Source organism: Arachis ipaensis, chromosome B3 (genome assembly GCF_059453495.1).
Source record: "Arachis ipaensis isolate K30076 ecotype BB chromosome B3, ASM5945349v1, whole genome shotgun sequence".
Classification (NCBI taxonomy): domain Eukaryota; kingdom Viridiplantae; phylum Streptophyta; class Magnoliopsida; order Fabales; family Fabaceae; genus Arachis; species Arachis ipaensis.
The window spans coordinates 132,917,744-132,934,058 of NC_142438.1; the positions used below are offsets into that span (position 1 = coordinate 132,917,744).

The following is a 16,315-nucleotide window of genomic DNA, read 5'->3' on the forward strand; positions in this document are numbered from 1 at the left end:
GTATTTACAAAATAAAAATATATTTTAATTAAAAAATAATTAAATAATATTAAAGGCGGACCAAAGACTAACATTTTTTTAAGGATAAACATCACATAATTAACTAATTTGGATTGACCGAGTGGCCAACTTATTCGTTTGCTTAAGTAAGGGTCGAAATTTTACCTTGTACATACAATAACCTATAGGCCAATAACAAATTTTTAAATAAAATTCAAATCTGCGGTAGATTAATTCTCGACTTGTAGATAATAAAAAAGAAAACATCATATAATTAAATCTTAAATCTTCCAAGTGTTTAGGTAGATTTATTTACCCTGTGTTTAAACTATGCTAGTTTGGAAACTATATGGGTGTTCTTTTGTCAGCTATATATATTTTGATTTCTTGACCAAAAAATATATATATATATGTCTATCCCATGATAGTTACCTTGTGACATAATTTGCCGGTTTCTCGTGCATTAGGGATTGACTTCTCAATCAACCACCAAGCCAGGCCACCAATCTCTGTTTTTAATAGGTACATAATTAATATTAATTTGTCACGTTATATTATTTATATATCATAACGACAATGATAGTGGGGATCTTGTTTTGCCAATGTCAATTCTTATTAGGAAACATAGGTAGCCCTATCCAAATTCCTAACAACACCTCAATATATAGAATTTTCCAACTTGATGTGTATATAGTAGCAGGTAGCCAATTTTTAAATTATGGGGCAAACAGCAACGTGACATTTGGGTACCAATAAAAATAGGCAATGTTGGAAGAGGTTGGCGGCTATGCTTAGCTTCAAAGAAATAAGAGAATGTCGGACCAATAATAATTCAGTCCTATATAGTAAGCTGTAACTGTATTCGTTAAATTAATTATTTATATGCAGCTAGCCTCACAATTTAGTTTGGTTAATATATTCTATATCTATGAAAGCCACTAACTGAGCCGCGTCAATCATTTTGGCTAACCAATATAATTAGTATTCCTCTAAAGTGGTCACCCTCATACATGGCCGACTATTTTTTTTTTAAATATTTAATTACTTTATTAGTCTGTATAACCCTATCAAATTCCTAATTAATTCATACTGTTTAAACATTTATAATTGAGTTCTATTACTCGATAAAATTTTTAATATATCTTTACTAATAGTTATCTGTAAAAAAATGCAATGATCATAGGATATTTGCTCATAAATTATTTTATAATTCATCTGACATCAAATATAAAAATGAATATTTTAAAAATATTTCATATTTGTTTGAGTTTTTTTTTTAATATCAAAATTAAGGATTCAATACAGTAAGGAATTAAGAAAAGAAGCTACCTTCTCCCTTTTTTTAATCATTTTTTAGAATGAAGAGGCATATTATGGGCTTTGTTTTTCTTAGGTCAAAGGGAAATTTCTAATTAATACTTTTTTCTAGGCACTCATAATCTAAAATAGAACATTATTTTTCCAGTAAACTTATTGGCCAACTAGCTGGCCTCGTTGTGATTTTCTTCTTGGGTTTCTGTCTGCATTGTCATTTTAATAGCTTAATGTTATTGGCCCAAAAAGGTAACTACTTAATTTTTAAAATAAAATCAATCGGTTGCCCGTCCAAAAACTATATTAGGTTGGTTCACGTTCGTATAATTGGGCCAATTTTGAACTATTTTTCTATATCCATCTGCTGTTTGGAATTGCATGGGCCTAATGTTATTCCTTGTAGGTTCTTGCTCTTTATCTTGTCAAAAACTTAGCAGCTAGTAGTTTCCTTTAATAAAAATGACCCTGACCTTTTGTCCCGCGTACATTTTTGTCCCTGACCATTGAAAAATACTTTTAAGTCCCTGACCTTCACAAAACTTGGACGGATCAGTCCCTCCGTCTAAATGTCTCCGTTAGGGACTGATCCGTTCAAATGCCTTCGTCAAGGACTGATCCGTCCAAGTTTTGTGAAGGTCAGGGACTTAAAAGTATTTTTCAATGGTCAGGGACAAAAATGTACGCGGGACAAAAGGTCAGGGACCTATTTGTTCTTTTCTCTAAAAATAAAATTAATAAACCAATTTAGGTTGGTTGAGTGGTCAGCTCACTCGTCCACTTAAACGTCCACTTAAGCAAGTGTTGGGAGTTTGACCCATTGACCAGCGACCCTTAAATGGAGTTCAGATCTGCGACAGATTAGTTCTTAACCTGTTGAGTTAGAAAATACCGTGTGCAACAAAAAAAATTAATAAAAGAGAAAAGATGACACTTTTTCTGAGAAGTTATATATATATATATATATATATATATATATAAAAGTATGTTTAAGGATAAAGGTAAATCAAGATATTTTAAAATTACATTAAAAAATAGCTGAATTTACTTTTATTTCTTTAATAAATATATTAATAAAAATGGTTTTAAACATTTCTTTATAGAGACTAATAAATTAAAATCTCCCTTGAGGGATCTATTTGAGGCTAAATAATTTGTATATCATTTTAAAAAATTCAAATTTCTTTAAAATAGGCTATACAGGTTAATTTTAAGAATATTGGCCCAAGTTTTTCATAAGTTACGAAAAACAACTATTTTTTTCTCTTTTGCATTTTGTAAGGAAAATGGATCCTCTCCAGGAAAAAAAATACTTGAGAGAATAAAGTGTGATCTTTTACCTTTAATTCTCTAAGTAGAACCAAAATTAAATAAAAAAGATAAAGCAATGAAAGGTTAGATTCAACACTGTATAGCATCCAGTTTTTTTTTTTTCACTGGATAAGATCCACTCCCTTCTTAAGTTGCGAAAAGTTTTTTTTGTTTTCTGTGACACATGGCTGCTTCTTTGCTGGTCAGCCCATTACATCCCCAAATCACCTATTTTTGTTGAATTATACTAATAAAAAATATTTAAAAATTAATTTATCTTATTTTGATATAGTTGAGATTTTTATTTTTCATTGCATTATCTTTTGCTTTACCGAGACAGGCATATGTTAGAAAAAGACTCACTACTCCTAGAGGTAATGATTCTGTGAGCTTTTAATTTAGATATCAAAACTGTGGAAATTGGAATAAAAAGGACATTTGTAGGAAATGGTGAAAAAGAAAGAGACAAGCATAAGGAAACCATGTTGGATTATTCAAAGTCGTTACATCACATGCGATGTGAGTGACATACATGAGCTGATCGGTATTTATTCCATTAGGTAGGTGTTCTACTCTCGTCTTAACTTTGCTCACGAACATATTCTCTGTATTGATTAATTCTACTGTTGATGATAAAGCAACGGCAAGAAAAAAAGGTCCTTCATCAAGTGGATTATTTGATTTGCCAACACATCAAAAATGCATAATCTATCTTTCAAAGAGTTCAAAGTTGCGCCTCCATATTAACAGTTTCATGTTAGTAACTATGAGTAATGATGAGTGGTCGCATATCTTTGTCTTTCTAATAAAACAAACACAATATTCACTTTTCCTAGTACAACTGGGGACAAACACATTAAGGAAAACTAATAAAAACAAGGCCGTATATATAATTATATATAGTAACTTCAATTTAGGTGGAGCTATATACTTGTTATTACTTATTACTAGAATAGTAATGTGGACACTATTTGTGCAATCAGGTAAAGATAATCGACACTCAAATTAATCAACTATTCAATATAATGATGGTGAAACTTGTAAGGTGAATTCGATGTATTATGGTTATTCTTAATTTACTATAACGGTCACTTATTACTACTTATTAGAGTACTAAGTACCTTTTGGATTTTGATAATTAACTATATTAATTCTTCACATACAAGCGTTTTTTTATACAAGTCTTTACAAGTCATTTGTATTAACGCGCTTTGAACCGTTTCTACACGTTTTCACTGCACCTTCTTCTTCTTACTGCAAGTTCTTCTTCCTTTTCATCTTCTTCTTCTTCTTTTCTTTTGTTTTTTGTCTTCTCTTTCTCCTTCTTTATTTACATGCTTTTCTCTCTATTTTCTTTTTTCGTTATTCTCAATTTTCCATTATTTTTTTACATCAAGCTATGAAATCGTTTTTGAAGAAGAAGAAGCAGCAGAAGATGAGGAGGCGAAAGAGAAAGAGTTCTGAATTATGCATAAGGTGTATTTCAACGAATTTTGGGTGTATTTCTTAAATCATTTGGGTGTATTTCTGTAATCCTTTAGGTGTATTTCTATAATCGTTTGGGTGTATTTCTGAAGTTCCATTATCTTCAAATTTGGCAAGAAATTCATTTTCATGGAGGAAGAAGAAGAAGAGTCGTTCATAATGCATGGTGAGTAGCGCGCTTTGGAAATTGAATAACGTGCGTTTATTTACTCTTGAATATGGGAGTATAATGCGTGTGTTTTGTTAGACTTGTGCCAACTTGTAAGACTTGTAAGTCAAGAAGACTTTACGTGTAGCAAGCCTCATTTAAAAACATAACTCTTAAAAGTTTCTTGTTTTGATTTAGGTGACATTAATTATATTTGTGGAATATTCAAGATGAATTACTATTTTAAAAGATATTGTTATAAATCGAAATTGATTATTTTACTAATTTTATAATATTTTTATTTGAATAATTCGTCATTTCATATTATATAATTATTATAGATAATTATTTTTTTTTATTAAAGATAGGAGATTCGAACCCGACAACCTCTTAATTAAGTATGAGAAGATTATGCCATTTGAGTTATTATTCATTGGCTGTAGATAATTATTTTATACTCCTTTTAGTGAGTTATTAGCATAGAAATGTATTATCTCATATATAAATCTTTAATATTAGTGGATTAGAAAAGTTGTGGCCTTTTTTTCGTTTACATAAGTGAGTTTGAATTTCAAAGTTTATGTACACTCCTAAACTACTTATTATTAAATAATTCTTAATAGTTTGAGTCTAAGATTTTTTTTTGTGTACATACGCATCAACAATAATAAAGTTTTTAATCTCAATTGATATATTAGAGAAAGTAATTTTTACTATTCATCGTTCAATTATTACTGTTATACTATAAATTTTATTAGTTTAAACTTTGAAAGATAAAATATTATTTTAGTCCTGATATTTGAGTTAAATTTTAATTTAATTTCTAATATTTTAAATATTTTATTTCAGCCTTAAAAATTTTTAATCATATTTCAGTCCTAAAAAAATTTTTAGCGATTTCTTAAAGTTAAATAAATTTGACCAAAACAATTCACATATTGACGATTTCAGTATGTAAATTAAAATCGACCACCAACTATTATTAATATACAAATTTCTTTTTTTATTTTAGAACGTTGTACAAAAAGAAAATTGAAGTAAACAAGTTTTACAAAAAGATTTTTTGTTATTTTTCTAATACATAAAAGTCTAGTACGTTAATACCATTCATTATTACTGTCAAATTCATCGATAAGATCACATTAAATCTGTTTAAAACAGAAATAAAATATTTAAAAATCTTAAATTAGAATTTGACTAAAATGTTAGAGATTAAAATAATACTTTAGTCAAAATTAAATTATATTAATTCATTTATTTCAATTTTTTTTTCTTTAGTACAAGTAAACCATTTTAGTAGCACATGATTCATTTGAAACCTTTATATTAGCTTGCTAATTATATAGAATGAGGTGAGCATATTAAGAAGTAAAGAAAATATCAAGCAGAATTCTCAACAAAATTTTAATTACGTAGACACATGTATGTATAATTGGCAATAATCTAATAGGAATAATTAGGATGTACTCTATTGTATGTTAAAATTCTTAAATAAAAATAAATGAAGTTTATTTTTTTATTTTATTGTTAAGTATATATCCTTTTAATTCATTTTTACAGCTATATTTATTTTATTTGATTAATTAATGATGTGATAGACAACTCAATGCTAATATTATTTGACTTGGATTAATTCCCTCAAGAGAGAATTCAGTGCTAATAAATAATACTAAAATAATAGACAACATCAAAGAACTTCAAATCCTTATTTCAAAATGTTATCATAAACCGAAATGTTATCATGGACCAGAATAACCTCTGGCAATAATCTTTGACAGAAGATAGAGAGCTTCCAAAATTCAGAGAGACACCGATCAAAATCAATAATTAGATTAATTAGGAAGGGTTCATGGCAATTTTTATTATAATCATCATATGCTTGCCTCATTCAGTGAAAGAGTACACTTCATTCTCCAAAGAGTACACTTCATTCTCCATGGTACTCAGTTGCATTTTTGCGACGCCTCTCATTATGACCCGCCAACCGTCTCCTACAGCTTCGTTTTGAGTCATCAAACTCCGAAAGCTCATGAAATCTTTAAATAAGATGTTGAAGTTAGTTTTCGTGAGAATTTTTCTTAAATCTTATCTTTTTAATTAGTGGAGAAAAATGTACTCATTAATAACCATAAGATCATGCTTCTCTCTTATACCCTAAATGATTATGATGATCTAGATGCATATATCTTCCAATTGAACATATTATTCTAAATCTAATAATGGATGAATAACATAGATGTGCTATTTAGATCATAGTGTATCTTTATTTTTCCTGGATAGACAAGGCCTTATCTTGACTGGTACAACTTACCTGTATTTTGTATCTTAGAAAAAAAAAATGTTAACTGTGGAAATAATAGGAACTTATATCGTTAAAGTTTTATATAATATAAGTTATTCAAAATATGCAATAATAAACAATAATGGCCAAATCTAAGCACTAGTGGTAGTGTTAAAAGTCTCTGATTTTGGCAGCTGTAAAATCTTTCCAACAAAATTATTAAGTCACAACTCACAACTCACAATCAGTGAAATAGTTTAATTTATCAGTAAATAGAAACTTGTCCCTGGTTAATAATTAAAATTTATTCCATTAGAAGTGAAAATCCCAAAGTAGCTGGTGAGAAAGAACTTAACCATATAGAGTAAGAAAGAATTAAACAAAATAAACTAGCAGTGAGCCTTGGGCGCAACACTCAAGATAATAGACGCAACACTCAAGATAATAGAAACTACTAACTAAGATGAATGTGTATGTCTGAGTATTTCACTGTAACCAATTGACAAATGAACAAAGAGAGGGTCTTCTTTCCCTCTAAGCCTTCACAACAAAGCAAAACACAAGAAAACCAAAATATGAGAATAGATCTCTTCCCCTCAGCCATATATAACACAACAGAAAAAGCACACACACATACATATAAAAATATATATATGAGAGTCAGAGAATAAAGGATATTTGGAATAAAGATATGGATTAGGGTTTTGGTGAAGTGAACCTGCTGCATTGTTGGCAAAACCTTTGTTGTTGGCCTGAAATGTGTACGGAAGGAGCCTTGGCATGGAACTCACAAACCTTATGTCTTCGATGATACTGCTTTGCCTCGCTCAGATCAGAGTCACAGCCGTCCACCTGACATGACGGTGCCATTGACGAGCCTCCTCCACCTTTGAAGCCTCTCTTGCTGCTCATGAGATCTGTCATTGCCCTCTTCCTCCTCCCACCACCACCATATTCTTCTCCATAACCCACCGTGTCTTCTTCCTCTTCCTCCTCAGTCTCCTCCTCGTCGTCGTCCTCCTCCTCCTCTTTGTACCTCAGCAAGGTTCTCTTCCCTTCAGCCCTGCTAGTGTCCATAGGAACCAACTGAAACAAAGAGAAAGATCCAGAAAGAGGAGGTCTATGGTGAGTAACTATGAGTCAACAAGGGGCCAAGTAGCTATGACTATATATATAAATGAAAACGTTGATATAAATAGAATAAAATAAAAATAAATAAATGAAGGAAATTAAACCAGAAAAGAAGGGGTAAATAGGATGAGAGAATGGGTGAGGAGTGAGGACCACATAATAAGGGTCTAGCTAGGTCTCCATTTTTTGGTGGTCAACCAGAGGATAAACAGTCAAAAGTAACTCCTTTTGTACCCAAAAATGGACACGGAGAATAAACAATCATGTAGAGAATTTTTTAGTGTAAAATAAAAAAGTAAATTTTGGTATATTAATTAGGAATACGATTCATTAATCATACTTCATACAAAAAAAAAGTTCTAAAATAAAAGGAGTAGTAGTTGGCTACGTGACTTGGCCATAGCTAGGTATGTACTGTGTACAGCTATATCTCAAGAAGACCTAGCGAAGACTTAAAATCTATCAAACATTCAAACCCTTGCTCGTGGCTCTTTTTCTTTTCCCTTCTTGGACTTTTCTTGGACAATAATTTATTTTTTCCTTTCCAAAATTAATAATAACGATAGCCAAGTAATAAGTGGATCAGCTCGGCACTGATTCCTTTTGCTTACAAAATGTTGTTACCGTATTTAGTGGCTGCTTCTCAACCATCCAACTCAGCTATTTTCAAGGCATGTCGTATATTTGTGTAAATTAAAATTTCCATTCATGGCGGCTTCCTCTCAAATCATTGTCAAAATAAACAAATCCTGAAATAATTAAAGCTTCTTTTTCTTGAAAAATAAAAGTGGCCATTGGTTCGGTATCTTTACAGAAGCTAGAGGTTAATTTTTCTTTTATGTGTTATTATATAATAGAGAAAGTATATTTTGGCTATTTTTAATATAAAATAATTACGTATTTAACTAATTTAATATATAGTTAAATTATAATAAATTTTAGAACACATTAAATATACTGTAAAATATGTAAAAAATATATTTATGTGTTAAATATATGTATATTTAGATTTATTATTATATGATAATATATAATAGATAGTAATTTATTCTTTAATTTTTGTGAGAGTACAAGTAAAAGTAATGCTAGAAAAATAATAGTACAAAATTATTTTATTTAACTTAATATCTATACTTTAATATATGTAATATTTATAATTATATATTTATTATATCTAAATTTATTCATTTGTTTTAATAATAATTAAGTTAAATAATACCAAAAAAAAAAAGAAACAAGTACATTAAATAAATCCTAAAAAAGTAAGTTATCCCTCTTTAGTCTTTATGGGCTCTAAACAATAGTTCTCATCAAACATTTTTCGGAAGTAATTACCAAGAAAAGTTTAAGCATTTTTAAGCTTTAACACTTCTAATCCTGTTAGAATTAAAGCATGTCTCTTTTTTTTGTTTCTACCGCAAGAACTTAATCACTCATTAAAATGGCCTTTATAACAAAAATAAAAAATTAAACTCAAACTCCTAAAAGTTTTACATTATTGAAGGTATGCCCATATAGTTATTATATAAAAGTTGTGCAATCTCTATCTTATAGGAAAGGGGGAAGTAGTTAACTTTTATTAGGACTGAGCTTGGTTCACATAAGTAGGAAAAAAATACTGAGAATTAATTATTTTCAACTAACAATTCGTCAAGTTTTTCTTTTTCTTCTTATTATAATTTAAACCCTTAACATTTGGTCATTTATTATTTTATTAATTGATTATTGTTTATAAAAAAAATTAGTTCCTTATTAGAAAAATCGTAACTTTAATATGTGTAATATTTTTTTGATCAATTATTATATGTAATATTAGAGTTTAGTTTACTTTTTTGTTTTATTAGAGATCTTTTACTATATAAATTCACTTTTAAATTTCAATTAGACCTATTTATTTTAATAACTATATTATGTGGATATAAAATATCGGTCACTAAATTAGTTATATATAAAGAATATGCCTTAAAATATAAAATACATATTAAAAATGAAATTTTTATTTACATAAAGTAAATCACACTTTTAAATTGATTGGCTTCCAGTATTACTAGATTGTCCTGTTTAATTTTTGTTTTCAAAATATTTTTTTGTAAATCAATATAACTTAAAACAATTTATCAGGAAACCTAATAATCTAATTTGTCTTAAATTGATTTACTAAAAAATTTACACTTGTATAATTCAATTTTACTTAAATCGATTTACTATGAATCATCGCTTTTGCATAAATCATTTTTACTTAAAACGATTTACAAGTACCACTCGTCTTATAAATAAGTGAAATTGCATTATGTATAATGTGTGTGATTTCAAAATGGCTGAGGAGAGATTCTTAGTACTAGTTTATTATAAGGGAAAAAATAGGAAAAAATAAGAAAAAATCTCAATAGGGAATTAAGTTTAGTAGGAAAGATCCATCTATCGATTTTGCAGAATTACAAAATACCATTATACATACGCTTGGGGTGTGTGCAGTAGAGCGAGTGAAAAATTTGTATTACATGATTCCTGTTACGATCCGTAAAGATTTTGTAAAACATAATTTTTTCATGACAGAAAATGATGATGACCTTCGAGTGTTGTTTTACTGTCACATAAATTTTTTTATGGTGGGAGTCCTAAGTTGTATGTGAAGCTTGTTGATGTCATTGGAAGTTCTGAAAGATCAACTCCAAATTCTTAATCTATTACTTTGGGTGGAGCTTATACTTTTAAGGCTTGTGATTGCACCGGATGTAGTGTTAGTGGAATCCTCATCCTTAGCTGTTGACTTAAACCACGATAACGATGATGGTTGTGATATCGAAAACAATCGTATGTTTGCTGAGCTTGCAATTGCGATAATAGCTACTCCTAATACCACCTCGTCATTGTTGATGTCGTAAAAACAGATCATAGAGAAGATGCTATGTAGGATCATGATGAGGACGAGGAGCTTGCCATGATAGGTGATGATGAATTAAGTGGCATTCTAGCAAGGCGAGAGGGTCCGTCAAGTTTCGGAACACAGCAATACCCATCTCACTTTTCAACGCTGGACTTGGAGGCAATAACACAACAAGAATTTCTAGACATGGAGTCTGGTTTAGGGTGCGTGGATCCGCAAGATGTGTCAAATCTAAATGAGTTCCATCTTGGTCAATCATTCTCTAGTAAAGAGGAAGTTATGTTAAGTGTGAAGAATTATAGGATTCGTCATGGGGTTGAATATCGTTTGTTAGAGTCATATCACATCACGTACCATAAAAAGCGCAAAGAATTTGGAAAATGCTACAATTGGTTGATTCGGATTACCCATTGGCAAAAAAAAAAGTACTTGCGAAGTTATGAGGTATAATAGACCTCACACATGCTTGGCAACATATGTGTCAAGCGATCACAGACAGACCACCATGTGATATATTCGTTCATATTTTTTTATGGTTAGGGCAGATGCTATATATTGTCTCGATAAAGGTGCTACAAAATGCATCAGATAGTAGTTATGACTTCAAATCAAGTTATAGGAAAGTTTGATTGGCAAAATAAAAGGCAGTGGCATAGATTTATGGAGATTAGAAGGAGTCGTACAACAAGTTACCAAGGTGGGCATTAGATGTGTAGGTGATTATGTCAGGCAGTGTTACGATTCTGAAGATGTCTCCTTTTAGAGTTGGCGGCCAAGTTAATGAGTCAATATAGCGTATTTTCACCGTCTTTTTTGGACATTCCCGCCATGTGTTGAATGTTTTAGACACTGCAAGCCACTCATGAGTATTGTTGGGACTCATCTATATGGTAAGTATGGTGAAACATTGCTGATTGTGATTGAGATAGAGTTTGACTATTGGTTTGATATTTTGCAAACTAAAGACCCAGTGATATGTGATTGGGCCAACACAATCGAATATGACTAGTGGATCCAACACCGGAATAGTGGGAGGAGATTTGGACATATGAACACAAACATCTCAAAGTGTCTTAACTTCGTTTTGAAAGGGACAAGGAATCCTTCGTTCACCTCATTGGTCAAGTTAACACACTGTAGGTTGGATTAGCTATTTATGTGTAGAGATAGAGATGCTAAGGCATAGTTAGGACGAGTAACTAGTTTCACCAACGTCTAATCAAAGAAATAGAGGCCAACAGAAAGGCTTATAGGTTCATCACTGTGACCTTGTATAACAGGTCTAATTATGAGTTTATAGTGGCTAAGATAATTTTAATAGACACTTTTTTTACTTGAGTCTTACAGAGTGTCGCTGAGGGAGCGTACTTGTGATTGTGGGTACTTTCAGGTGATTCATTATTCATGTCATCGTGCCATGACTCATTGGGCACACTTGTGCCCTAAATTGGGCTACATATGTTGATGATGTCTATCGCAGGAGCACAGTCTTTAATGTCTACAGAATGGAATTTAGCCCTCCAATTCTAGAGAATTTTTGGCCACCATACGATGGTCTTACTATCATCCCCGATCTTTTCAAGAAGCGGCCATATAAGGTCATCCCAACATCTGAAGTTTGTGTTCCAGACTTCCAGTATCTCAGGATACACAACCGCCGCCACCTGAGGTATGGCATAAGGCATTTACATAAACTACATAAAAAAATAACACAAAAATATATATAAGTTTAAAATATTCACAAAAACTTATATAAAATTTTAATATCTCGCCTAAAAAATACAATAGAATAAAGTTTAAGACTTGCATCAGTATTTTAAAGCAAATCAAGCCTCAACTTTGCTTGGATGAGTTTGGATCCCTCTATATCCTGCCCACTTACAATTACATATATAAAATTTCAAATATTGCACGAATATTGATAAATACAAATAATTAAAAATAACACTAATGAAATTATAACCTATATACGAAGGGTCACATCAATGTATTATAGCCATGCGGCCTCAGCGTAGAAAACCATCAAAATATTCACGATTGGAGTAGCTGCAGTGGATCAGCAAGCTGTACAACATATCGGTTCACTACTCAACACATGTATCGATACAACCATGAAAGTATTGCCGACCCCCACTGTATCTCCCTAGATTCTAAAGTCTGGCTACATAAGGCAATCACCTAATGTATGCTCGTGCCTCATAGTTGTCTCCAAACAGTTAAGAGGATAGCAACATCATAACGTATGCTCAAACATACACTCTAATGGTATCCTCACTCGCATCGGGAAGGAGCACCACAAACCTCTCATAAAACCACGTGTTTGTGACAGTGAACTTGTCAATATACTCAGTCGGAGGAAGTTTTCCAAAAAGCTACTAGAACCAAACTTATGTTGGCTTCCCACCAGGAATATGCTGCTCAAAATTTGTGAGACACCCACTAACATAATCACTATCATTCCGAAGCTGGAGCTGGTAGATCACATCTTGTAGTGTAATAGCGACATATGAAATTATGCATCTCAAGACACCACCGCTCAATGAATGGACTAATAAGGAGATCATCAAGTTTAAACTAATGGTCGTTGAATCTAGTTAGGTGGTACAATCCCGCAGCCTCTAAATAGGAAATGGCGTGGTCATGAAGATGCATACCCTGCTGCCTATTAATGGTCTTAATACAACAAGTTGGCTACGTCACACAATAATTATTCCACAATGAGTATGTCATACGTAACTAATTACAACAAGCATTCAAATCATAAAAATTTGTTTCATTCGACCATTAAATTTAAAAATAATCTAATTCGATAAATACTTATTTAATTGCAAATTCTAATTCAAAGTATACATTATCTATAATAACTCTAAACTAATATAAGACAAATTCATCCTTATTTATAACAAATTCATTCCGATCAATAGTTTTGTATAACATAGACCACAAATCCTACTCTATCTAGCCTTATCTATGTCATCAATAATATCACAATCACTCTAAAACTAATACGTTAACAATTAATTTTTAATCTAATATGATGAAACTACGAATTTGAAATACTAATCTATTCATGTATAGGTCCAACAACATGAGTAACACCATCCAATCGGTAAAGACGATCTCTTTTATTCCTATTTTCCATCGCTAATACTTCACTCGTCGAAAATTCTCTGAATTCTCGTTGGATTGCCTTGGTCCTCGCCGGATTCTCTCAAGAAAGGTAGATGGTAGAAGTTAGAATGATAAATCAAAATGAGTAAAAACGAATTTTATAATATCTCCTTAGGATAAATTATTTTAACATACATTAATTTATATAGATGTTAATCTTCCTAATAAATCAATTTAAGTTGAGTTGATTTTTATCCATATTTTTGGTCCTAATAAATCGATTTAAAATAAACTGATTTACTATAAAAAATTATTTTTCTACTAAATTAATTTATGTTAGAACAATTTAGTTGAATATACTAAATCAATTTAACTTAAAACCATTTTTTGGGTTTTCCTAGCAAATCAATTTAAGTTACATCAATTTATATAGAGATAATTTTAAAATGAATATTAAAACAGGACAATATGATAATATTAGATTTTAATCAATTTAAAAATATGATTTATCTTAATATATATTTGTATATAAATATATAATTAATTTATTATATTTTTATGTGTAGACAATATTTTTATATTTTTAATCGTCTTTGTGAGATTTAGAGAAAAGGACAAATAGGTCCCTGACCTTTTGCTCCGTGGACATTTTTGTCCTGATCATTGAAAAATATTTTTAAGTCTCTGACCTTCACAAAATTTGGACGGATCAGTCTCTGATGGAGGCATTTGGACGGATCAGTCCCTGACGGAGGCATTTGGATAGAGAGACTGATCCGTCCAAATTTTATGAAGGTCATAGACGACTTAAAAGTATTTTTCAATAATTAGAGACGAAAATATCCGCCCGACAAAAAGTCAGGGACTTATTTGTCATTTTCTCTAAATTCGTCCATTGATGAGACTGTATCGCAATCATCTTGAAATAAGTAATGAAACTAATCAACGGTCAACATAGTCTTTCTTTTTTCAGTTTAAGAAATCTCTTACCAAATGCTGTAAAATATTCTGGTTTAAACTTTAAACTTTTAATAATGTTATTATTAATCGTAATAATTCATAATGCAGAGAAGCAAATTTCGAAGTGAATACCTTCCTTGACCAAGGATATCATAATTCTTTTAATTGAATTTTATTTTATTTTAATTTATGTTATTGACTTTCTTAGCAACCCTTGTCAATTTCTGGGAAAAGTTAAAAAAAAGGAAAGGATTGAAGACATAAAAGATGGTTCCCTACCATTATCCAATGATGTTGAAGACAAAAAATAAAATAAAACCAAACAAGCAAGTAAATACATAGCAAAGAACCAATAATGAGTATCTTGTCGTCAATGGGTACAACTTTTCGCATCCGGCTAAAATTGTCAGTTACTGAATGAATTAACCATGAGGTACAACTTTTTTAACTAGCTCGCGGTATTGATTAGGAGATAATAAAAATTGGTTAATAATTAACAAATAGTTATATATTTAAAAACCTAAACTTATATAATTAAAATAAAAAATGATTCATTGAAAATTTATGTTAGCTAGATATATATTGACTAAAAATCTATTATTTCTTTTATTTACATTTTTAACCTAATAATATTAATTTTTTCTTTGAAAAATTCTAAACCACAAAAAGAGTGGTAAAGCGGGTAGTCCTGTTCTAAAAATAAAACAGACAGTCTTATTTTTAAAGTAGGTTTAAAATGCTAGTTCATGAATAAAATAATTTTTATTTTAAAAAATAAATTACATAATTTAATTATATATATATATATATATATATATATATAAAAAAGTGTAAAATAAATAAATAAAATTAATAATTAAAAGAATAAAAATAAAAATTATATTTAAAAATTAGATAATTATTAATTTTTATAATATTAATTATTATTTTATTTAATAAAAAATAAAATAATTTCTTTAGGGCGAGTTTCACAGTTTTTTTTATTTAGCAAATTCTAAATCTTAATCCGGTCTACTTTTTTTGGCGAATTTGACGGATAGACGGCGAGTTTAGTCAATTTTGTCACCTATGTCATTACTATAATGAATAAGTTTACATTATTAATCGGGTTACCCACAAACGACAAAAATGTTTTCAAATAATTTAAAAACGCGATAAAAATATCCAACAGTAAATATATATTTTCAAAAAAGATCTTAGAGATTGAATTTTGATACAATTTTTTGTAAGAATGATTAGAAAAATGAAATATTGTTATTCTTAAATTTTGGTGACTTTTTTGTTAAGTATATATATATTTTTTGTGATTTTTTAAAAGTATTATTAGATGTTAACAAAAAATTATTAAAAAAATATACTTGATAAAAAATCACCGAATTTTAAGGATAATAATATCTCATTTTTCTAATCTTACTTACAAAAATTGTATCGAAATTCAATTTTAATATATTTTTTGAAAATACATATTTAATATTAGATAATCTAACAAAAAATCTAATATTAAATATGTATTTATCAAAAAATATATTAGAGATTAAATTTTAATATAATTTTTATAAATATAATTAAAAAATAAAATATTATTATTCTTAAAATTTGATAATTTTTTATTAAATAAATATTTTTTTATGATTTTTAAAAATATTATTGATTATTAACAAAAAAAAAATAAAAAAATATATATACTTAA

The 16,315-nt window shown here is 29.6% G+C and overlaps 1 protein-coding gene across 1 annotated transcript; it reads right to left on the reverse strand.

Annotated features, from left to right (window-relative positions):
- Positions 1-5,852: 5,852 nt before the first annotated feature.
- On the reverse strand, positions 5,853-7,703 carry LOC107631217 (squamosa promoter-binding-like protein 3). Its single transcript, XM_016334584.3, has 2 exons — positions 7,255-7,703; positions 5,853-6,291 (listed from the first exon to the last, which is right to left on the reverse strand). The coding sequence occupies exons 1-2, from the start codon at positions 7,611-7,613 to the stop codon at positions 6,183-6,185; spliced, it is 468 nt and encodes a 155-aa protein (XP_016190070.1). The 5' UTR covers positions 7,614-7,703; the 3' UTR covers positions 5,853-6,182.
- Positions 7,704-16,315: the final 8,612 nt, after the last annotated feature.

Bases quoted from the DNA above. Each gene is read 5' to 3' on its own strand.
- LOC107631217 (XM_016334584.3), bottom strand. From the start codon at position 7,613: ATGGACACTAGCAGGGCTGAAGGGAAGAGAACCTTGCTGAGGTACAAA. The intron at 6,292-7,254 runs GTTCACTTCACC...TCTTATTTAAAG, and splicing joins TTTTGCCAACAATGCAGCAG to ATTTCATGAGCTTTCGGAGT.